General features: G+C 58.8%; 1 protein-coding gene across 4 annotated transcripts; it reads left to right on the forward strand.

The window, feature by feature from the left end:
* Nucleotides 1–10: 10 nt before the first annotated feature.
* On the forward strand, nucleotides 11–22,425 carry ZNF787 (zinc finger protein 787). 4 transcript variants are annotated; one of them, XM_032263381.1, is made up of 3 exons: nucleotides 11–418; nucleotides 16,293–16,381; nucleotides 20,687–22,425. In XM_032263381.1, exons 2-3 carry the CDS (start codon nucleotides 16,303–16,305, stop codon nucleotides 21,757–21,759), a joined length of 1,152 nt encoding a protein of 383 aa, XP_032119272.1. In that variant the 5' UTR covers nucleotides 11–418; nucleotides 16,293–16,302; the 3' UTR covers nucleotides 21,760–22,425. The 4 variants fall into 4 exon arrangements, with proteins under 4 accessions (XP_032119272.1, XP_032119274.1, XP_032119273.1 ...); XM_032263383.1 differs by lacking the exon at nucleotides 11–418 and adding an exon at nucleotides 1,063–2,500; XM_032263382.1 differs by lacking the exon at nucleotides 11–418 and adding an exon at nucleotides 5,677–5,922.
* The last annotated feature ends 1,425 nt before the right edge of the window (nucleotides 22,426–23,850 follow it).

A 23,850-nucleotide genomic window follows, 5' to 3' on the forward strand; every position in this document is an offset into this window, starting at 1 on the left:
GGGGGGGTGCCGCCCTCGACACCCGGAAGTCTCCGCCTAACGGGCCCAGCCTGCATCTCCTGTCCAGGAAGGGGGCGGGGCCGAAGCCCCTCGGCGCGGGGCGCCATAGAGCATGGACGGAGGACTTGTGTCCTAGACGCGTCCGGAAGTGGCTCCCTCAGGCGCCCGCCGGGCACCATAGAGCTGGGGGCGGCGGCCGGGGTAGCGGGCTCGCCTTCCTAGAGCGGCAAGGACAGGGTGGTGGCCCGGGGGGTGGGGGGGGGAGCCGCGCGGGCGGAAGCGGCCGGGAAGGTCACTTCCGGCCTGGGCGCCCGTCCCCCTGACCCCAGGGTCTGAGTCGCCGCTGCCGCCGCTGCCACTATCCGCGAGGCAGGAGAGAGGAAGAGGAGTGAGGCGCGGCGGCCCCGGGACCGAGGAGGTGAGGGGCGGGGGCGAGGGCTGTGCACTGGAGGCAGGGTGGGCCCGCGCTTCGGGAAGCTGGGCTTGGTCTGGGGGTGGGTGGGGAGACGGGAGGGCGAGCGCGACTGGGCGGCGGGCGCGCGTGCGCGCTGCTGGGGGGGGCGTGAGTGGGCGCGCGGCCGGGGTGACGCGGGCGGGGGGAGTGCGCGTGCGCGCCGAAGGCGTTGGGAGGGGACGAGTGCCCTGGCGGCCCGCGGGCGGCGAGCGGGGCTGGAGGGGGGGGGCGCGCGTGCGCGGGGCCGGGGCCGGGGCCGGGGCGCGCGCGCGCGTGCGCTGGCTGGGGCCGGGGGCCTTGGTGGGGGTCCCTTTCCTGCGGGCCCTCGGGGTCGGGGGCGCTGTCCGTCCCCACCACGTCCCAACTCCGCCGGTCGTGGCCGGAAGTGGTGGCGACTCCTGAGGGAAGTTAAGGCCCGGGTGGGGGAAGGGGCCGCGCGGGCCGGGCTGGTCTGGCCGGATACCGCGGCCTTGAGGGCACGGTCTCAGCCCTCGGCCCCCCCCACCAGCCCTTCCTTCCTCTTTTCGAGTCAGCCCGGGTCCCGTTGCTGCCCCGGGCGGGCTGCGCGTGGCCTTTGATCAGGCGGGTAATTACGGGGATTCTGGCCGGCGGGAGGCCCATTCATTCGCCCTTGCGCGGCAGGCGGGCAGGAAGCGCGTCCCCGGGGGGGAAGTGACTGGGCCAAGGTCAGCCACCGCGTGGCCCGCGGGACAGGGCGAAGGCAGGGACTGGACCAGTTGGCGATTCCTGAGGCCTCCCTCGCCGGTGTCGAGGGGATCAGGGTGGAACCCCGCCCCTCTGACACCCCACCCCGACTCCCAGTTCAGGGAGATGACCCCAATTCATGTGGACGAGTGCCCCTGGGACCTGCAGAATCGGACAGAAAAGTGACCCACAGACACAGAAGGCAGGAGTGAGTGGAGGCAGAAGCTTTTTCAGTCGCAGCCAGACCCTGTGGCTGGCACTAGAGACAGGGTGCAGGGAGATAACAAGGGCCTGGAGTCGGATTTGCGGGCAGAGACTGAGACCTGAGCAGCAGAGTCGCCACCCCAGTTCACCAGACCCCCGATAGAGAGGCCTGGGGGCTGTGTAAGCCAGGGGAGGCATGTTGTCTTCACCTGGGTCTGGGGGATGGGCAGGGCTTTAGGGAAGGAATGACTTGGTCTGCTTTTTGCGGTTTCCTGGTGCCAGGCCCCATGTTGGGCAGTGCTTACGACCCATTTGGGGATCTGATTGGCCCCGGCACCGGGAAGCACAGTTGCGTTGATCCTGGCTTAGCTTCTCTGTAAGACTGTAAGCCTCTTTGGCTAAACCCAGCTGACATTCACCTGCCTGCCTCTGCGCAGTTCCCCTGTGGTCCTCCTGCCTCGGCCCCAGACAACATACAGATCAGATTCCTGTTTGCTTATCTCACCTCTTATCCATCCATCCAAGCTTCAGCAGAGCTGAGGGATGGAAAGGGCTCATCACCCTGCCTGGCCCCTCCCTGGCGCATTGCCAGAGTGTGTGCAGGCACTGCGTTGTGTTCCCCAAGAGCTCTGGGACCAGGCAGGCCTGGGTTCAAGTCCTAGCCCCACCACTCACCTCTGTGGCCTTGGACGAGTAACTTGGACAAGTGTCTTCCCACCGGGACAGAGTGAGGGTGGTAATAATAGTATTGACCTCAGCGGAAAGGTTCTTAATGCTTTTATTTTAGAGCCAGAGCAGACCTCAACAGATGTGTGTGAAATACATGGAAAGGGCTCTGGAGCCAGGGGTTCCTGGGCCCTGGCCTTGGCTCTGTCTCTTCCACTTCTGTGACCTTGGACATGTCACTTCCCTTTTCCCAGGTTTAATTTCCCTTCAGTTGCTTAAAAAAGGAGAGCAAGGCCATTCCCTGAATAAACGTAATCCATCCAGGCTGCCGCACTGGCCAGGCCCCATGCTGGGCATGGGGTTATGCGTGGTCTTGGCACAACACTGTCCTGTGAGGGCCCAGATGAGGTGCCTGGCCCAGCCTGGGTGAAGAGCAGAGTCTCAAGCCCCCCACCCCGATGCAAGCGCAAGGTACAGTCGTGCTCAGTGCTGGGCAGCCTGGCAGGAATCCTACAGTCCCTGTCCCAGCACAGCCCAGACCCTCGAGGGAGACACCTTCACCCACTCACACCAAGCAGAGGGGTGGGGGAGATTTGCCAGAGGGGTCCTGGGAGCTCTCAGCATAGAGGGAGGGGTGAGTGGTGCAGGGGAGGGTGTGTGTATTGAAGGATAGGAAGGAAGGAGGGATTGGCTTCCAGAGGCTGGTACTTAAGGGAGGATGAGCGGGGCTCTGGGTAGGGAACGGCAGCAGTCATGGCTCAAGGCCACCAGCTGCTGCTTGGCTGCCATGGGAGGTCTTTCGTTACTAGGCACACACAGCCCTCAGGATATCCATCCTCAGGCACGTCCCACAGGCCTTTCCAAACCTCGTTCATGCGTCCTCTGGGGCATCCTGAGGCCTGCAGCCTAGTGAGGACTGTGCTGGGGCCCCTGTAGTATGAGCAGCTACAGATTCAACACTTACTGGTGAACACTTTGCCGGAACCTGGCCTAGTGCCCGGTCCTCACTGTCCTAAATTCTCAAGGCCCTGGGATGGAGGTGGTCACCCCCGTTTTAGGGGGATGGGATGGAGGCTAGGGATGGAGGCTCTGGCTTGCACTTGTTAGCCCAAGGCCCCCAGCAGCTTCAGAACCTGAGTCTACGGGTGATTGCCAAGCGCAGGCCCTTGACCGCCATGACCTCCCCATTCCGCTCCAGGTTGGGGCTTGGGGGAACAAAGGCTGTCCCCAGGTCCTGTAGGTGTTAGTTGTTGGCTTGGGCGTGCTGGACTCTCTGCCCAGGGGGGTGTGCTGTCTGTGAGGGCTGCTGGCTGCTTCTGGGGAAGCCAGCATGGTGGGAGAAGCAGAAGTGGCACGGAAATTGAGTGCTGAGACCATGCAGCCACCAAGGAGACCTCACTCACCCAGCATCAGGGAGAGCAAGGTGGGTGTGAAGTTGGGGCAGTCACACCACCAGTGCCAGTGGACCTGTCCTGGAGCCCAGAGCTGTCGCCTTACTGCTGCCAAGAAACCAGCCCAAGCTCTGAGCCCAGGTGGGGTGGCCTGGGGCCCGTGTGTTTCTGCAGGGGACCTGGCACCCTGGGTCCCTCCTTAGTGAAGTGTTCCTGGTTCCGCCTCTGCCTTGGCCTGAGCCTTCTCCCTTTGGGCTCACAGAACACAGACGTCTGTCTTGTGCTAAATGGGGATCCCATCTGGGCCCACTGTTTCAGGGCCTCAGTAGTGCCAGGCCTTGGAGTGGGTGATGCTGGGCCCCAGAGATGCACCAGAAGTGGTCCTGGTCTCAGCCAGGGTCAGGCCAGTCAGAGCCTGGATTCCTGAGGCTGCTGTGCACAAGGCCCTCATGTGCATGGTCCGCTGGATGCCCTGTGGGGCTGATGAGGACCTGCTGTAGGTGCCGTGGGGGTGAGTAGTATGCGGATCCCCCTGGGGACCCAGGACCATCCATAGTGGTGGGCATTAAAAGGGAACAAATGGCAGTGTCCCAGGAGTTAGAGGGAAACAAGGTGCCTTTGGCGTCCGGTGACTCGGGTGACCACAGTGATAACTGGTACGTACTGGGTGCCTCAGCATCTGGCTTTTGGGGGAGCGCTTGACACATGTCATCTCAGGAGGGACGCATAGCCCAAGCACCTTGCCCAGGTCATGTGGCTGGTTCCTGGGGGGCCGGATCCGACCCTGGCCTGCCCAGAGTGATTGTCCTCTTGCCTCTGTGCTGGCCTCATGGCCTCACACTGTCTCTCACGGCGTCACTGTAGGGCCCGGATCAGAGCTTTTGTGCTTAGGGCACCCTGCACCCAGGACCTGGGATTTAACCTGCAGTTGATGTTTGTGATCTTCTGTTGCTGGATAAGAGAGGACAGAGCTGAGGGAAGGGAGGAGTCTGGGAAGGCTTCCTTCCAAGCACCTTCCTTGCTGTGGGTGCTAAGCCTTGGCAGATGGGCCAAGCAGATGCCCTCAAGGTGGGAGGAAGGGGCTGTGCAGACGGCCTGGTGGGGAGTCCACACCTATCTGTAAAACGGCCAGCCTGCCCCTTTGGTCCCACTGAGGGGTGACAGAATGTAAAGTGCTCCATGGGTGTGGTTTTGTGTGTTTTCATAGAAAGGGTTGTTTTTTATTTCATATATATATGTATATTTAAGAGATAGGGTCTTGCTGTGTTACTCAGGCTGGTCTCGAATGCCTGGGCTTCAGTGATCCTGCCTCTTCAGCTACCTGAGTAGTGACTAGGGGCTTTTTTTGTTTTAAATTGACAGGAAGGTGCACAGACTTCCCATATCCCCCTGCTCCCACCCCCCACAGCCTCCCCCTGACCCCACCCCCATCAACTCCCACTCCAGGGCAGTGCGTTTGTTACAGTGGATGAACCTACATGGACACCACTGCCTTGTCACCAGAGTCCATAGTGTACCTTGTAGGTGTGTGGGGACTTTTGGCCTGAAAACTTTTGTCTTTTAAAGACTTCTTGGTTACCTACTCGCCTGCCCTGAGATCCGTAGGGATCTGCAGGTCTGCAGGCACAGTCCCCCCAGGGGGCTGCACCTGAGGGTAGATGAAGGGTCCAGTGGGTCTGGGAGTCCCTCTCTCTGGCCCTCTGGGGCTGTGAGTGGCTCTGCCGTGGCTGTGCTGGTGCACCCGAGGAAGGCGGCTCTGATGGGGCAGGTGTGGGTGGTGTGGGTGGGAGGCTGCAGGAGCCTGGGTGTGAGGCGGCTGGAAAAGAAGAAAGCAGTGAAATAGACGCTAGGAGCCGCCCTCCAGAGGAGAGGGCGGGGAGAGCCAGAGCAGGGGATGGCTGAGCTCTGCACCCTGAGCCCTGCCCGAGGGAGGTGCAGGCTGCGCTCCAGGAGAATGTGACCTGCCAAAACCGGCTCAGAGGAAGGGCAAGGTCTCCGCAGATCAGTCACTATAGAATGTACCAGGAGAGGGTGCCTGGCACTTTCCCCAGCACCCTCAGGAAGGGTAGGCCTGGGATCTCAGCCGTGTCACGGAGACATCCCGGGACTGAGGAAATGAGGGCCTGATTTGGGATGTGGCCTAGCTTGGGGAGCCAGGCGGAGGTGCAGGAGGGAAGAAGAATGAGGTTTTCCAGCCAGGAGTGAGGGATGAAGGGGCTGGTGGGGGAGTGGAGGGGTTACGCTGTGGGCGTCTCCCCAGGAGCGTAGGGGGAGGCGAACCGGAGGGGGCTCTGGGAGGGGCCGGGCGGCAGTGTTGGTTCTCGAAGCAGCCATGGGGACTGCGGCGGCTGGTGCTGGGCACCCCTGGCACCCGCCCTTAGGGAGCGTTGCACCCAGGAGCAGATGCAGAGCTTGAGGAAGGACATATCAATAGACGGGACGCTCATGACGTGGTAACAGAAGATGCTGACTGGCCAGGAAGTCAGTCCTGGCCTGGGAAAGGTGGGGCATGGCCCTCGGAGAGGCTGGCATTTGAGCAGACCCTTGAAACATGAGACCAAGCAAGGCAGGTGGAGGAGCCGGGGGGATGGGGGGGGTCCCTAGAGAGGAACACCGGGCCTGGCCAGGAGCAAGCCTGTTGTTGTGTCAGGAGCTGGGCAGGGGACAGGAGGTCTGGGTGGGCTGGAATCAGGGGTTTGTACAGATGCCTGAGCCAGATCGGGCCCTGCAGTGCCTGGGGAGGAACCTGGAATTTGGAATGAGGGGCAGGGCAGCGGTTTGGGCAAGGAGGTGGTGAACCGAATTGTTTTTTGTTAATGCGAACAGTTTTATTAAGATATGATTCCCATAGTGTACAATTTGCCCTTTAAAAGTAGTCCCAGCTACCCAGGAGCTGAGGCAGGTGAATCGTTTGAACCTAGAACGTAGAGGTTGCAGTGAACCTAGATCATGCTATTGCACTCCAGGCTGGGCTAGAGAGCCAGACTGTCTCAAAACAAACAAAGTATACAGCTCAGGGCTGGGCACGGTGGCTCATGCCTGTAATCCCAGCACTTTGGGAGACCGAGGTAGGTGGATCACCTGAGGTCAGGAGTTCGAGACTAGCTTGGCTAACATGATGAAACCCCATCCATACGAAAAATAGAAAAAATTAGCTGGGTATGGTGGTGTGCACCTGTGGTTTGTTACTGGGAGGCAGGGGCTGAGACAGGAGAATCGCTTGAATCTGGGAGGGGAGGTCACAGTGAGCTGAGAATGTGCCGCTGCACTCCAGCCTAGGCGACAGAGTGAGACTCTGTGTCAAAAAAAAAAGTATACAGCTCAGTGGTTTTTAGCATATTCAGTGATTTGTGCAGCCATCACCGTAGTCAATTGATTTTAGAACGTGTTCTTCATACCAAAAAGCAACGCCATGCTCTTCAGCAGCCCTCCCTCCCTCACTGTAACCCTCTCTGTGTCCAGGTCCCTGGGAAGTGCTGATCTGCTTTCTTTCCCGGGGTGTGCCTCTTGTGGGCAGGTGTATAAATAGAACCCTGCACTGCTTTGCGTCTGCCTCCTTTTACCCAGCATGCCGGGTTCGAGGGTCATCACGGCTGCAGCGGAGCTCCACGCCTGTTAAGGCTGAGTTGCGTTCCCTGCTGGTCACGGATGGACCATCATTAGTTCATCCGTATGGACATCTGGGTCGTCTCTACATTTTGGTCGTTATGCCTAATGCTTCTATGATCATTTGTGGACGGATTTTTGTGTGGATTGATTTTCTCTTGGGTGGAGAAAACATACCTAGGAGTGGAATTGCTGGTTCTGATGGGAGTTCTGGGTGTCACCTTTTGAGGAACCGCTGTTTCCCACGGCAGTGGTGCACCTGCTGTGCCCTTGCCCCAGCAGTGGAGGCCCGCTTCTCGTCCTCATCGGCACTTGCTGTTTTCTGTTTTCCCTCCTCCGGCACAGTGGGTGTGAGGCGGTGACTCCCTGCGGATTTGGGCCAGGGAGCCGTCTCTCCCACACAGCTCATGAGGACACCCTTCCATGTGCCTGCCACATAGTTGTCTTTCTTTGGAGGAATGCCTACTCAGATCCTTTGCCCAGGTTCTAATTGGTTGTTTGAACTGAGTGACTTTAGGAAGATTAGTTGGTGTGGTGTGGGGAGGGTACTTCCAAGAGGCAGCGTGGGAGCCAGGATCCTGGTGGGAGGGAGCCAAAGCCCTGAGAGAGGGAACTGGGAGGAGAGAGTGAGGGTGGACGGGTGGGAGGGAGGAACGGGCAGAAGCCCTTGTGCTGGAGGGGTGGGGTGGGGGGATGGCCGGTCTGCGAATCCCAGGGCTCCTCCCCTGCCCTGCAAAGCAGCCATGGAGTCAGGCTGAGAAGGAGCCACAGGATTTGGTGGAAAGTCAGAGAGGGTGTTTGAGAGCTGAGTGGTAAGAGGATGAGTCGGGGAAGGAAAGGAGGTGATTGGCTGCTCCAGGCTGCAGGTAGAGGGGAAGGAGTAAGAGGCTGGGCGGGGGTTGGGGTGGGGCAGAAAGCAGGTGGGTGCCCGGAGAAGGGTCTGGGCTGGGAGGGCCACGGACGGCCAGGAGGAGTTGCTTCCCAGAGCTCGGGGGAGGAGGGGGTGAGACTGGCAGCAGAAGAAAGGGTATAATTGGCAGGCAGGCCTCCAGAGGGTGGGCGGGCCCTAATAACAACAATAATAACAATCATTTGTGCTAATTGGATCTCTCAAGGGCTAGGGGCCAGGAGAAGGCACCCCTGCCAGTGCTTCCTCTCGGGTGGAGGTCAGAGCCAGGTGAGCACCTTTGGAGGCAAGGAGAGCCTGGGAGGCGGCAGGCAGGGAGGCTGGGACCCTCCGTTTCAGAAGATGTTAAATTCCAAGCCTTCCGATAGATTCCTTAAATAGCCCAGGGCTTCCCTGAGAGCAAGTGGGGGGCCTTCTCGTAGGGAGCTGGCGTGGACCCTGAGAGCTGGGTCAGGAGCTGCCTCAGATCCCTGCCTCTCGTGGTGCCCCCGCCTCTCTTGTCACTCACCTCTGCAGATGACGGTTCCGTTCCCCTGCCATGAGGTCCTGGGACACAGGCCTCCGCAAGGGCTGAGTGCATGCTTGGAGGGGTGGCAGAGGAAGAGAACTGGGTCGCGTTGAGTTACCAGTTACCAGAACTGCTCGTCGACGTAACCCTGACGAGCACTCAGAGGCCTCCACTCAGTCCCACACAGCCCTGCAGGGCACCTGCCCTTCCCGTCCCCGCTTTGCAGACGAGGCAGCTGAGGCTTAAGTAAGTGCCTCTTCTCAGAGTGCTGACTACGCCAGGGACGGTACCATGGTCGCGTGTTGCTGTCGCCCAGATGATTTGTTTCCTGTCTCTCTGGTTGGTGCTCCTCGTAGAGGGAGTTTGGATGCAGAGAGCATGGGCCTGTCCCAGGTCAGGACTCTTCCAAGTCACCACAGTGTGGCCTTTCTTCCCTCTTAGAAGAGCACCCTGAGCTCTGGCCCCTTACGCCTCCTCAGCTGCCCCCGGCCCCTCTGGCTATGGAATTTGTGGGCCCTTTTGCAAAAAGGCAGGAAAAAAGCATCTTCCTTTCCTGGAGGTCTCTGGGTCTGCCAGGGTGTTTTGTATCTGGCATTTCACCCATGGGTGGGTTCAGAGCCCCCAAGCCCAAGCTATGAGCCCCCAGCGTGTGCCCTTGTGCCCTCGGAATTCCAGAGCAGCAGCTGCGTAGCACGGAGCCCCAGGTGGGGCCTCCCTGTAGGCTGCCCCTCCCTCCTGTCCTCCACCTGGCTGTGGCCTGAAAAGCGTGCCCCAAACCCTGGCGCTCTCATTTCTTTACATCAGGGTCAGCAAGCTTTCCCTGCAGTGGGCCAGATAGCACATGTTTTAGGCTTTATGCACCAAGAGGGAAACAAGACCACTTTTCATGTAGGTATATGGCTGTCATTTAAAGTGTGGCCATTTGAACATGTAAAAGGCATCTGGAGGGCAGTTTGTAGCCCAATGCACCCCACCCAGGGTCACCCCCTCCGCCTCTGTAAACTGCCCACCTCCCATCCCCCCACTCCCTGCCCTGACTCCCCCGCCCATCACCATGGCTGGAATCATGCTCCATGCCCTGTGCTGGCTTGCTGCAGGTCCCTGATGAGTGAGAGGTGATCCCTGCTGGCTGCCCGGCAGGCCGCTGTGTGGTGGAGAGGAGGGGTGTAGAGGACAGCCCCTCCCACCTCCCCCATCCACAGCCCGCCAAGGCCTTAGCCCTGCAGGAAGCTGGCCTCGGGTGGAAGCCAGGGGACGGCTCTGAGTTGGGAAGTCCCTGCTTTTATTGAGTTATGTGATAGAGTTTCACTGGAAGCACATTATCACCACTTGGCAAACAGGTTTCCCCCAGAAGAGGAGGCAGGGGCGGCCCCTCCCACCAGCTCAGCCCCTGGTTGCACACTGCTCTCTGAACTGTTTTCCTTGTGCTTTTTTTTAACCTTTCCCACAGTGCTGATTCTTAGGCATTTTTAATGTTTAGGGTGTTGTAATTAGAAGGCCTGTAGGTTTTTTTAAAGTTTACTTTCTAACAGAGGTACAATTCATCAATTCATGTATTACAACACTTTTTTTTGAGACGGAGTCTCTGTGGCCCGGGCCTGGGCTGGAGTGCAGTTATCTGAGATCACACCATGATCAACGTTTGCTTTTTTAAAGTGCACAATTCAGTGGTTTTTAATATATTCACAAAGTTGTGTGATTGTCACTATGTAATTCCTGAACCTGAGGCTTGTCACGGTGGTTCACACCTGTATACTCCCAGCACTTTGGGAGGCCAAGGCAGGTGGATCACCTGAGGTCAGGAGTTCAAGACCAGTCTGGCCAACATGGTAAAACCCCATCTCTACTAAAAATACAAAAATTAGCCGGGCGTGGTGGCGGGTGCCTGTAATCCCAGCGACTCAGGAGGCCGAGGCAGGAGAATCGCTTAAACCTGGGAGGCAGAGGTTGCGGTGAGCCAACATTGTGCCACTGCCTTCCAGCCTGGGGCACAAAGCGAGACTCCATCTCTCTCTATCTCTAATAAATCCTGAACATTTCGTCAGCCCCCAAAAGAAACCTGGTGCCCCTGTCAGTCACTCCCCTCCCAGCCCCTCCCACAGCAGCTGCCCTCTGCCTGCTGTCTCCTCACGCGTCCCCGCGCTTGCTCGGTACGGTGTCACATGGAATCCCCTGCAGCCGTCAGCGTCTGTCCACTGTCGCCTTGGCCTTGATGATGGTCCTGTTGTGAGGATTTGTATGTGGCTTCTTGCGTGGTCCTGTGTTTGCATTTCTCTTGGGTATAACTAGGAGTGGAATTGCTGGGTCACAAGATAGTGAGTGCTGTTTAGGCCAGGCGTGGTGGCTCTGCCTGTAATCCCAGCACTTTCGAAGGCCGAGGTGGTCAAATCACTTGAGGTCAGGAGTGAGATCTGGCTGGCCAAGCAGGTGAAACCCTGTCTCTTTTAAAATAAAAAATTAGCTGGATGTGGTGACGCACACCTGTAATCCCAGCTACTCGGGAGGCTGAGGCACGAAAGTTGCTTGAACCCATGGGGCAGAGGTGGTAGTGAGCTGAGATTGGGCCACTGCACTCCAGCCTGGCAGCAAAATGAGACTCCGTCTCAGAAAGAAAAACAGGATATCGCTGTTTAATCATTTGAAGAATCAGCAGACTGTTTTCCAAAGTGGCTGGCCCGTTCAGCCGTGTGTGAGTTTCTCTGAGGCCCTGAGGCGTTTTTTTTTTTTAATTTCTTTTTTTTTTTTTTTTCTTGCACTGGAAGTCCTGAGGCATTTTTATGGTCTGTGGTGTGTAGTCTTGAGATGCATACAATTTTCTGACCCATGTAGGGAGGCCGAACTCCTCTCCCCTCCTGGGGTCTCTGGCAGCATCTGCGAATTAGGTTGACATGAAACAGAATAACAGGAGAAAGCTCTGGAATGTTATTTTTGCAGGCACATAGGAGACTTGGGAACCTGAAGATCCCTGAAGCGGTTAGGCCTGAGGGCTTCCATGCCCAAGAGTAGCGACTGAACAGTAGTGAACAGGTTTCTGAAATATGTGGGGAGCCTGAGAGAGCTCAGGCTTGGTTTGCACAGGTGTCTCTCAGCCTCAGCTCCCCAGTGCTGGTGATGAGGCGTCCTCTTCCTCTACATGGTGGGTGGGTTGCATGTGGGGTTTCACCTGCTGTCGGGAAGGAATGGGGAGGCAGAGCCCCCTTCTTGCACTTGCTGTTGACCCCGTGCATTTGGGGCTGCCCTGGGGTGACCTGTTCTGTCTGGCGTTTTCACTGGCCGGCCCCCTCGCACGCAGCCACCTCCCAGTCCCGATTCGTAGCCCAGTGGCTGTCCAGAACGCCCCTTTGGGCCTTTCCTCTTGATGAAGACATAATTGCCTGTTATTAAAATATTAGGAACATGAACATAAAAAGGTTGAGGTCACTCACTTAAAGATGGGGTTTCACCATGATGGCCAGGCTGGTCTTGAAGTCCTGACCTCAGGTGATCCACCCACCTCGGCCTCCCAAAGTGCTAGGATTACAGGCGTGAGCCACCGCACCCGGCCAATCACTCACTCTTGATGCTGGGAGTGTGAGGTGTGCCAGCCACCATTCCCTGCTGGCTCCTATGGAGGAGGGGTGACTCTCTCCATCTCTGTCCATTCCCGCTGCGGGTTTGATAGGTTCCCCCTGGTTACCCCTTTCGGAACCTCACTGTCTTGGCAGCTCTCTGCAAGAAGCATTTCCTGCGATGTGGGCTTTCCCGGCCTCTGGAAAGGCAGAGCCAGCCTGAGCAGGGGCTGGGTGCATGTTCACAGCAGTTTAGCCTGAACGCTTCCATCCCAGGGACCCAGAGCCTGCCCGAGTGTGTGAGGGGAGGTCAGCCTGTCCTTCCGCGTGGGTCTCACCTTTTCCTGAGTGGGTCTGGCAAGGGACTGGGTGTTGGCATTTGCCGAGTCGGGTCTCCAGCATATGCTTTGCCCAGACCCATCTGTTGGTGTGTTCACCTGCCCGTGCCTGGTGCTGCCCTGGGTGCTAGGGACCCATAGGTGTCAGAGTGGGCACCGACATCACAGGAGCCCGGGAGGACAGGCCAGCTAAGCGGACACGGAGAGTGGCAGAGTAGCAGGATTAGGAAGAGAAGAGCAGGCGGGTGGGGACCCTGAGGAGGGGGGCCTCACATAGAGTCCAGAGGAGGCAGCGGGGAGGGCCACCTTTAGTGCCTCCTGCTTCTGAAGCCCTGAATCTCCTGGGAGTCCCTGGGGCTCTGTGCTTGCACAGACCCTGCTCCTGGTGCTGCCACCAGCGCTGCTCTTCATGTGCTGCAGGGAACCTGAGGGTCTGGCCCTTCAGCCTCAAGTTCCACATCTGTGAGACAAAGCATCAGAACAGTGCCCACCTCTCAGGGATCCCCTGTGCTTCAGAGGCCTCGCAGTCCTCCTGGCAGGAACCGTCCCACAGCAGCTGCAGCCTCTTCTGCAGCACCCAGCTTGTCCCGGACTCCTCTTCACGCCCCCATCCAGGGCCTGCTTCCGGGTGCCTCTTTTCTGAGGGCCCCCTCAGCCTCCCTATCAGAGCTGCCTGTCCCTTCCTTCCCCTGGCCCCCTCCTGACGTGCTTCCTTCCTGCTGTCTGGGAGCCTTGGGGGCAGGACTTAGACCATCCTGGTCACTCCGTGTCTCTTGGTGACCCTTGTGGCTCCCAGTGACTCCATGTGTTCCAGTGACCTTCATCTTTCCTGGTGACCCCGTGTCTCCTGGTCCTCACAGGCGCTCAGTAAATGAGGACCCTGGAGAGTGCAGCCGGCAGGATCCTGCGTGGGATTTGAGTAGAGCATCAGCAGGGAATGTAGGGGTGGGTGGTTCTAGCAGAGACTTGGGGCCTGATGGTCTGTGTGTCAGCTGTGCCTCTGCGCCCTGCCTTTCCCTTCTCCTTTCCCCACTGAGACGTTGGGACTCCGTGTCCTCATCTGTGTAATGGGGACAGCGGTCAGACCTATCCCGAGGGCTGTGGGGACCCCGATTCACAGTTGGTCAGCTGTCTAGAGCAGGGCCTGGAACTGTGGGGTGGGGTGGCCCAGGGCTGCCAAGTGACCCACACAGCAGATCTGTGCACATGAATTTATGTGATGGAACACGTCCTGAGTTCTCATCTGACTCTCACCTTCTTCCTCAGTGGTGGGTGGACAGCATCCAGCAGTGGGGCTGGGTCCCTTCTGCACCTGGATAGTGCTGAGAAACTCGGTTCAGGTGGGTTCTGCCAGTGCTCCAGTGGACCCCCCGCCCCCCGCCCCGTTCCCACACGCTGGTCTGCAGACCCCACCCTGAATGAGAGGCGATGGGTGCAGGCTGAGATTTCCTCAGAACCGAGAGCATTCAGCCTAGGGGCCTGGCCTGGGTTTCTCTTCTGGTGTTCAGGTTGTTGCGGGGAGGGAGTCCTGCCCGCCTGGGAGTGAAGTGACACTGGGGAACGGGCTGCTTATGGCTGGTCAAGCCTTGTGCCCACCTCCACCTCAGTGCACAGATCTGATCAAACACAGAATTGAAGACCCTTGGGGGCTCGGGCCTGTGGGTCTCCTCCCCACAGAGACAGAAATGAGCATCCACAGGAATATACAAATGGACACCAGTGTTGACCTGGAGTGTTCACAAGGCCCATAGTAGCCCACCAGCGATGCGTGGGTGGGTGGCGCACTGTGGCCAGCTGCACACAGGGTGGGGTTCAGCCCGAGACAGGAGCGAATCACCTGGCACGCCGCAGCGCCACGCTTGTGGGAGAGGACAGACACGGAGGGACAGGTGCTGCCCCTTTCCTGGGCAGGGCACATGGCAGCCAGTACAGAGGGACAGAAGGGGGTTCAGAGGATGCAGGGCGGCCTGGCCGGGGAATGCGGGTGACTGCCCCGCACGGGGGCTTTCGTGGCTGTTGTAAAGTTGATGTGGTGATGGCTGTGAAACCGAACGTACTAAATATCATTGTGTCGGACTCTTTAAGTGTGGAGCGTTGTGGAAGGGAGTCAGAGCTCAGTGAAGCTGTTTTTAATGAAGTGTGGGCCCTGGGGTATGAGCGCTGGACCTGGCATTGGGAGGCTGTGGCTCCTCAGGCAGGTTTCTCATGGCTCCTGCAGGAGGCTCCCTTGAGAGGCCGGGCGGCCGCAGCCCTGTCTCCCACAGGTGCTGGGATTCGGTGGGCCGAGCCCCAGAGCCCTACTGTGGGATGCAGGAGCTGTTTTGTTTTAGGCTGGTCAAGTGAAGCCGTGGAGAGGGAACAAAGAGCTCTGGGACTGGTGAGCAGTTCTAAACACCGCTGCCTTTGGCAGGCAGGACATTTTTTTAAATTGCCCTTATTTGGCTGTGGAAATTGGCAGCCCTGTGTGTACGCCCCATGGAGTTTTGCTGAGGCGCTCCTAGTTTATGAAACCCTGGCCTGTGTTTGGAAAGCTGGGAGGGCATGCTGGTAGTGGCCCTGCCAGGCCCTGATCTGTGCCAGAGTTCAGGTTCCCTCTGCACCTGCTGGAGGGTGTGGGGTGCGGGGTGGGAGGGTGGGGGAAGGGCTGCCTCACAGCTGGTTTCATTTTGTTTTTCTTTTTTTTTTTTTTTTTTTTTGAGACGGAGTTTCACTCATGCTACCCAGGCTGAAGTGCAATGGCACGATCTCAGCTCACCACAACCTCCGCCTCCTGGGTTCAGGCAATTCTCCTGCCTCAGCCTCCTGAGTAGCTGGGATTACAGGCACGCACCACCATGCCCAGCTAATGTTTTGTATTTTTAGTAGAGACGGGGTTTCACCATGTTGACCAGGATGGTCTCGATCTCTTGACCTCGTGATCCACCCGCCTTGGCCTCCCAAAGTGCTGGGATTACAGGCTTGAGCCACCGCGCCCGGCTTCATTTTGTTTTTCTGTTAAGTTTAATTTTTGAGACAGACTCTTGATCTGTCACCCAGGCTGGAGTGTGATCTTGGCTCACTACAACCTCCGCCTCCTGGGTTTAAGCAGTTCTCCTGCCTTAGCCTCCTGAGAAGCGGATCACAGGCATGTGCTACCATGCTGGGCTAATTTTAGTATTTTCACTAGAGATGGGGTTTCGCCATGTTGGCTAGGCTGGTGTCGAATTGCTGACCTTCACTGATCCGCTTCCCTTGGCCTCCCAAAGTGCTAGCGTGACAGGTGGGCGCCACCGTGCCTGGTCAGGGAGCCTGTTGTAAAAGGGAGAAAAGGCATGAACTCCTTCGACAGCTCATGCACGTGGCCCAGGCTCTGCTGCCCGCTTTAGCTGCGTGCGTGTGGGGCTCAGGTTGGTGTGGTGCGTGGAGACCCTCATGGTGTGTGGACGGGTTGCTGTGGTGTTTGGAGACCCTCAGTGAGTGGCTGGGGTTGGTGGTGTGTGGAGACCCTCGGTGTGTGGCTGGGGTTGGTTTCGTGTTGAGACCCTCACACGCCTGCTGCCCTGTTCCTGCTGTGATGTGTCCGTATCTGCCAGGGTGTGGGAACTCCGGTCCCCTCTGGGTTGGCGTGAGCGTCGCATGGACACTGTCTTGTGGACAGTTGCCAGAACACATTCTCTGTCTTGCCAGTGGGGAGACTGAGGCAGAAGGTGGGGTTGCCGGCCCCAGGTCTGGCTGGGAGTGGTGGAGCTGGACGGGAAGTGCCAGTAGCTGCAGCCTGTGTGTGTCCCTGAGTCCTTTCCTCGGCCTTGGTGGGCCCTCAGTGGGGAGCAGGCAGGTCAGCTCCGGCCCATTTCTCGCCGTCCTTGGTTAGGTGTTGCATGCCTTGTCTGCCAGGCCCTGTGCCTGCCATGCCCGGGTCTGCCAGGCCCTTGGTGCAGCCTGGCATCCCGTAACCTCTGTCCTTCCATCTCGTCCCCTTCTCACAGGGACCCAGACATGGAGCTGCGGGAAGAGGCGTGGTCTCCGGGGCCGCTGGACTCTGAGGACCAGCAGATGGCCAGTCATGAGAATCCAGGTGAGCAGCTTAGTTCCCAGCTGACCCTGCTGCCATCCCGCTGGCCCTGGCTTCCTTTGCCTCCAGGTGGGAGGAAGCCTTCTTTTTACCCGTTTTTCTCTCACTGGGGGTGAGGGGGGCCATGACAGCGCCTGACCCCTGACTGATCCTTGCACTCCTAGCTGTCGAGGGGGGGGGCTGGGGTTGTGGCTCCCAGTTTCTTCCACTGGATGATCGTGGGGACCCCTGGGGGCCACCCTCTTTGCCTGACTTCCTCCTTGCCCCCAGCCTGGCAGCACCCCCGTTTGTTGAGGGTGCCCCCTTTCCCTTCTTAGAGCCTGGACCCTCCATTGTGATTTCGGACAGCCCTGTGACCTTCCCTGGCAGGAAACTCTAGACCCGGGGTGGCACAGGAGTTTGGGGAACCCACGGGCCGACACTGACTTTTCAGGCAGAGAGGCCAGTTTGGGTTTTGTGAAATCCTTCACATTTTGGACATTGTCAACGTGTATTGTTTAGTATAGTATTATTTGGGTTGTGCAAAACTCATTTGTGGGCTACTTGGGGCCCAGGTTTGCTCGCCAAGGCCCCACAACGACCCCACTATGGCCGCTGACACCTCCCGGCCTCCCTCCCGTCCACGGCGGCTGCGTGCCTCCCGTGAGACCTGCAGAATAAGGTATGATGCGTCTTATGGTTGTGTAAGCACAGCAGGCCCCATGCTGGCCCGGGCTCAGCAGACCTCTCCGTAGAGGGCCAGAGAGGAAATACTTTCCATCTGGCAGGCTGCAGGCCTTGTGGACATCACGCAGCCACAGTTCACATGGCAACGCGTGGGCGCAGCGTGCCGGGGAGACGCCATGTAGAAAGACAGACAGGCGGCAGAGCCTCCCAGACCCAGAGAAAGACCACGGTGAAGCTGGGGATGGATTTTGTAAAGCACCTCAGGCACTTTTCCAGAGATTTCTGAGATCCGTGGATGGATCTCCCCGCTACCTCCCTGCCCTGTCTGTGGAAAAACCGTCTTCCACAAAGCCCATCCCTGATGCCAAAGGGGGCCCCTGGTTTAGAACGAGCAGAGATCGTCACTGCACTCCAAACTGGGAGGCAGAGTGAGACTCCATCTCAAAAAAAGAAAAGCAGCAAAAGCAGTGTGTACAGGGGTGCTGGGTGCCGCTGGGACAGGGAGGAGACCCCTGCCCAGCCCAGGGTTTGTCTTAGGTGGTGAGCTCTCCAGCTCTGCGTTGGATGTGTTACTGGCTGCCCCTGTTGTGCTGGAAGGTTAACCTCTAATGAAACTGCAGCTCCCCGAGGCAGAGGTCCTGCTTTGGGTAATGTGGAGTTGAGGCCCCCCCACCATGCCTTCGGGACCTGAGCTGAGTCCTTCAGTCAGTGATGGAAGCGCAGTGATGGTGTCGGTCGTGGATTAAACGTGGTAATCCGTGGAACACATTTAGCCCAGGGCCAGGCGTCTGGGGACACTCCCGTCCCTCCCTCCCTCCCCACCAAGGGTAAATGTGGCCACCTGCAGAGTGGTCCTGGCCCTCCTGGTTACTTATTTTTTTAATGGAGTGAGAACTCTCTGCTCCTCAATGTGCTCTTCTCTTTCTGGGAACCTGATGAATCCCTTTGCAGATGGTGCTGTGAGGTGGAGAGAGCTGTTAGTGTCTTCGCTTCAGTGAGGGGGAGGCTGCCGTCGCAGCTGCAGGAAGCGGAGTGGCCTGTCCTGGCTCGTGCTCAGTGCAGACGCAGACTTGTCAGAAGTGGCCTGTCCCTCTGACACTCGGGTTCCTCCTGGCTTCCCTGAGGTGCAGTGTGGGAAAATGTGCCAGAGCCCAGGAATCTGCAAGCTGTAAAAGAGCCCTGCCTTTTAAGTAATTAAACCCTGTCCATTTAACCCTGCTTACTTAAACAAAGCAGTGTACAGACACCTGTAGAGAAGCCACATTGCCCATGGGCTGAAGCAGGAAACAGTTCCCACCTCCTATCCTCCCCTACTCCCAGCTTGCCTTTAGAGTAAGGAGCCCCTTCACGCACTCTGGGTTTCTCCCTGTTCCTGGGTAAGGAGCTCGGGTAATTGCTTTATGAGTCACAGCTCTAATGGGAGGTGAGGACGTGGCTCCCATGTGCTCTCCTCCCCACTCTCCATGCACAGCATGCCTGCCCCAGTGCCCTTGACTCACCTGCCACTGTGTCACAAGGGTTGCGTTCAGAATTCACGTCTTCACGACAGCCGAGTTCCCAGGGAGCCTTGCTATACTTTTTTCACAACCTTGAAAACAAAGTGAGTTTAAAGCGTAGCAGCACTTGGAAGGTTCAGATAGTATGACTGAGTTTACAGTGATAACCAAATCTCTTTCCTACCTGTCCCTGTCCCCTTCACTGACTGCCCCGGGGCAAATAGCTTCTGATGCGAGTTAATTCTCTCTACGTTTTTTAAGTAATGTGCTTATAACTTAAATTTCTTGATTCATGTTGGCAGTGCAGGGGCTCCATGCTCTCTCCAGAAGGTTCCCTGCTTCCTGACTTCACCTGGAGTTTTTTCTTCTGCCCCAGGTGATTCAAGAGCCATATTGGAGTACTCTCTACTTGGAATAGCGATTCTCACACAGAAGCTGGCATCAGAATCACCGGGTGGCTTGCTGAAGCACAGGCCCCGGTCCAGGGAGTTTCTCAAACAGTGGGTCTGGATGAGGCCTGAGCATAAGCGGGTTTTTTGTGTGTGAGAATCTGGCTCTGCCACCCAGGCTGGAGTGCAGTGGCACGATTTCAGCTCACTGCACCTCCATGCTCTGGGTTCAAGCCATTCTCCTGCATCAGCCTCCCGAGTAGCTGGGATTATAAGCGTGGACCATGACACCTGGCAAATTTTTATATTTTTAGTAGAGATGTGGTTTCACCACGTTGGCCAGGCTGGTCTCAAACTCCTGGCCTCAAGTGATCTGCCCACCTTGGTCTCCCAAAGTGCTGGGATTACAGGGGAGAACCACCACACCCAGCTGTTCGTAAGCATTTTCAGTATGTTTTCTGTGGTGCTGATGCTGCTGGTTGCAGGATCCCACTTTGTGGCAAGTGTAGGGTGTGCTGTGTGTGGGGTGGGGGATGTAGCTGTGGGCGGCTGTTTCTTGGACCCACACTGCTAAAGTGCTTCTGGGGATTGCCACTTTGCAGTTGTGTGGCTGTGGGCTGTGACTCAACTTCCTAGTGCCTCTATTTCTCTTGGTAAAGGCTTAGTTTCATGGCTCCCCGATGAGGACTTGATGGACGTGGAAGTGTGTCATGCAGGGGACGTCATGGTCCGTCCTCGTGTGTTTGCCAGCATGGTGTCTGAGATGGTCTGGGCTGTGTGTGCTGGGATAGAGATTTAGGAGCTTACAGTGTATAGTGAGGTCATTAGTGAGAACGTTGTGATTCATGCTTTGAAGAAACTCTGTGGGGTGCACCTGGGGTGTCTATGGGGGTGAGAGATTGACCTGTTGGGACCCCCTGCACCTGATTCTGTAGGTCTGGACTAGGCCCTGCAGGGAGAGCAAATGCAGAAGCTGCACACAGACCCTTCTGAGGAGCAAGGAGTTGGGGAGGCAAGCCCACTCCTCCGGGGAGACACCCCTCCCCACCCCCGCAGGCCTAGTGCAGAGCAAGAAAGGCCTTGCTGGCTGCATGAGGGCGTCGTCAGTGTGCATAAGTGCTGCCAAAGCAGACAGGAGCCCCCCGACCGGGGGCTGGCGAGAGCCTCCAGTGGAGGCTGCAGAGCGGGGTTGTACTCGGGCTGTGAGGCGGGGCTTTCATGCTGGCGTCCAATCCCGTTCCCTGTGCACTGCCCCTGCCCACTCCACCTGTAACCAGGACTGTCTTCCTGACACCATCACTCCCCTGAGGGCACCAGTGCAGGGTGCTGAACCCACCATCTGGCTCAGGCCATGTGTCCAGGGCTGCACTCAAGCCCTGCGGCCTCTGTCCAGCAGAGCCTTTGGCCCTGGCCTTCCTCATCCTGTACCCCTGCATCCAGGCGGGTGCTTTGGATCCCAGGGTCCTTTCCTGGGAGCCCTGTGTGGATCCCCAGCCCTCGCCTCTTATGTTGACTGGTTGTGTACAGACTGGGCCGTCTATGTTGAGGGCATTGTTCTAGAACTTGGGGGTAAACCAAGTGTCTTAACTCTTAGTTGGGGAGAGGGGTAATAAGTATCTAGTAAAATGCAAGGAATGAAGACACCAGGGCGGGTCCCGCGCCAGGGCGAGCCTGGAAAAGCCCCGTGGTGAGCGAGGCAGCCGAGGCCTGGGTGGAGCCCTTGCCTGACCCACCCCTCCTACCGTGTTGCCTTGCAGTGGACATCCTCATCATGGATGACGACGACGTCCCCAGCTGGCCTCCCACCAAGCTGTCCCCGCCCCAGTCCGCGCCCCCAGCCGGCCCTCCTCCCCGGCCGCGGCCGCCCGCCCCCTACATCTGCAACGAGTGTGGCAAGAGCTTCAGCCACTGGTCCAAGCTGACACGGCACCAGCGCACGCACACGGGTGAGCGGCCCAACGCCTGTGCTGACTGCGGCAAGACCTTCTCGCAGAGCTCTCACCTGGTGCAGCACCGGCGCATCCACACGGGCGAGAAGCCCTACGCCTGCCTGGAGTGTGGCAAGCGCTTCAGCTGGAGCTCCAACCTCATGCAGCACCAGCGCATCCACACGGGCGAGAAGCCCTACACCTGCCCCGACTGCGGCCGCAGCTTCACGCAGAGCAAGAGCCTGGCCAAGCACCGGCGCTCGCACAGCGGCCTCAAGCCCTTTGTGTGCCCGCGCTGCGGCCGCGGCTTCAGCCAGCCCAAGAGCCTCGCGCGCCACCTGCGGCTGCACCCCGAGCTGTCGGGGCCCGGCGTGGCGGCTAAGGTGCTGGCGGCCAGCGTGCGCCGGGCCAAGGGGCCCGAGGAGGCGGCGGACGGCGAGATCGCCATCCCAGTGGGCGACGGCGAGGGCATCATCGTGGTGGGCGCGCCGGGCGAGGGGGCCGCGGCCGCAGCGGCAGCCATGGCAGGTGCGGGGGCCAAGGCTGCGGGGCCCCGCTCACGGCGCGCCCCGGCCCCCAAGCCGTACGTGTGCCTGGAGTGTGGGAAGGGCTTCGGGCACGGGGCCGGGCTCCTGGCGCACCAGCGGGCGCAGCACGGGGACGGGCTCGGGGCGGCGGGTGGCGAGGAGCCGGCGCACATCTGCGTGGAGTGCGGGGAGGGCTTCGTGCAGGGCGCCGCGCTCCGCAGACACAAGAGGATCCACGCGGTGGGCGCGCCCGCGGTCTGCAGCAGCTGCGGACAGAGCTACTACCAGGCCGGCGGGGAGGACGACGACGACGAGGAGGAAGAGGAGGGTGTGGGTGGGCGGTGCCCTGAGTGCCGCGCTGGGGAGGGCCGGTAGGGATGGGGGCCCGGGGGCGGGCAGGGCCCCTCGGGCTTGGCGGGAATGACCACCATGTGCAAGACCAGGAGACCCAGGGAGAGGTGGTCAAGGGTGCGATGGACCCCGCGGCGGGTGTCCGGGGTCCCCATCCCTTTGCCCCCTCACTGTCCACGTGGGCACCGGGGGTGTCAGGGCCAGTTCACTTCTCCGCCTTGACACTCTGCCCCCTCAGCCTGGCCCGCCCTCCCTAAGTTCTCGGCTTGCGAGCCAGAGACGGACATTGGCAAGAACTGTAGCAGCCAGGGTCTCAAACAGCAAGGCCTTTTTCCTTCTCCACCCCGGGGGCAGGGTGCTGCAAGGAAGGGAGAAATCAGGCCCTTTGCAGTTTAGAGGTTCCCAGAGAGGGAAGGGAAATAGGGGCCCCTTTTTAGAATTTTCTTTAAATCAGCCCACCTTTTGACTCCCCCGCCTCCTCCCCCAAAATCCTTTTTATTTTTTTCCTGCCCTCTGGGTCCCATCGTTTCTTAGAGCTCAAGTCGTTCCTTTCCCTCCTGGATTCCGGTAGCACAGGCTGCCCCTGTGCGCAGCGAAGCCCCGCAGGGGCGGGTGCCCATTTGTCCCTGGCCTGGGTAGGCCTGGTGGAGGAAGCGGGGGTAGATCAATAAATGGCACTATCCAAACGTCCCCTCGGCGTGGTTTTTGAGTTTGGGAGGGGTAAACAGAGACTCCTGCTGGGGCAGCAGCAGCAGCAGAGTGGTGGGAGGGTCCCATGGAGAGCACCGGGCAGGAGCAGCCTGGCCCGAGTATCCTCGCTGCGGTGGCAGCGTTCACAGGGCTTGGAAGCCCTTTGCGGATGGGTCGTGGTTGCGGCCATGTCTGCTCGCTGTTGTGGAAGGAGCCCCACAGCCTGAGCTGCGCTCTTACACAGGGGCAGCCAGCTTCCTCCGCTCTCCTAGCCTGTGGACTCCCACCCCTAACCTGCCTCCGGGAAGGCTCGGCCTGCATAAGGCGCACATCTCCGTGCCTGGGCCTGTGTGGGGGCTGTCCTGCAGTTGCCTCTACTTGCCAAGAAGGCTGGGAGAGGGGGACCGCCTGGGACAGGACACCCCCACGGGAGGAGGGTGCGCTCAGCTGTCTCTGCTGCAGGGGACAAGCCAACCAGTGCCTTTGGGGGAGGGCAGGGATGCCACAGTCCAGCCCAGCGCTTAGGGCACTTCAGGCACTGTGCATGCCTGCGGGACTGGGTCACATGGAGCATCTCTGCCCTGCCAGGTGAGCACTGTTGTTCATTATAGGCGGGGGGGCTGTGTGGGGGCTTGGGGGGGACTCACCTGTGGCAACAGGGTTCCTGGACCCACAGCCCAGGTCCTGAGGACCTATGTTCCTGGGGCCTTGGGAGGCTGCAGTGAGTCCCAAAGGGGCGATTCCAACTTGGCCAAGACGCAGTTACTCAGGAGCCATGGAAGGAGGCACACAGCAGGCAGGCGTCTTTGACTTCTGGGTTGGGTGGTTGAGAGAAACTTGAAAGAGAAAGTTGGATTTCCAGTTAGAGCCCTGAATCTGCCCTTTCACACTGTGATGTGCTTGAGCAGGGTCCTGGGGCCTCATCAGGAGGATGGGGACTCAGAAACCAGGGCTACTGAAGGTGTACAGATCCCGAAGGATGTGTTGGAGGATGAGGGAGTGAATGCGGGTCAGAAAAGCACGTTCTCAGGTGGCCATTGCCTTGCTGAGATAACTGGCATTGCATTTCAGTTTATTTCGGAATTTCAGGTCACTCGAAAGGAGGGGGTGAAACTTGTTCAGAGCAGCCAGACTGAGGAAGCGTCGCTCAGTGCCCCTATGATCATTCTGTGGAGCTCTGGCCTTGAACGCTCCTGGAGGCCTGGGAGGATGAGAGGTGCCCTGTAAGAGTCAGGGACTCGGAGTCTCAGGCCTGCCTTCTCTACCTGACCCGGGAAATGATGGCAGGAGCTGACACCTCAAGCAAGAAAGACCCAGGGCCAGTCTCTTCCCTGCCCCATCAAGCTGTGTGGCCCTGGGCAAGTGGCCTTAACTCTCCGACCCTTGGTTTCCTGCCCTGTGGAATGAAGAGCTTGCCTGCCTTGT

The sequence above is a fragment of the Sapajus apella genome, unplaced genomic scaffold (genome assembly GCF_009761245.1).
Source record: "Sapajus apella isolate SASKATOON/1434 unplaced genomic scaffold, GSC_monkey_1.0 scaffold135, whole genome shotgun sequence".
NCBI lineage: Eukaryota > Metazoa > Chordata > Mammalia > Primates > Cebidae > Sapajus > Sapajus apella.

Excerpts from the sequence above, each read along its gene's own strand:
- ZNF787 (XM_032263380.1), top strand. The coding sequence starts at position 7,720 with ATGGCCGGTCTGCGAATCCCAGGGCTCCTCCCCTGCCCTGCAAAGCAG. Across the intron at positions 7,839-16,292 it reads GGGTGTTTGAGAGCTGAGTG|GGACCCAGACATGGAGCTGC; the intron begins GTAAGAGGATGA and ends CCCTTCTCACAG. Across the intron at positions 16,382-20,686 it reads GGCCAGTCATGAGAATCCAG|TGGACATCCTCATCATGGAT; the intron begins GTGAGCAGCTTA and ends GTTGCCTTGCAG.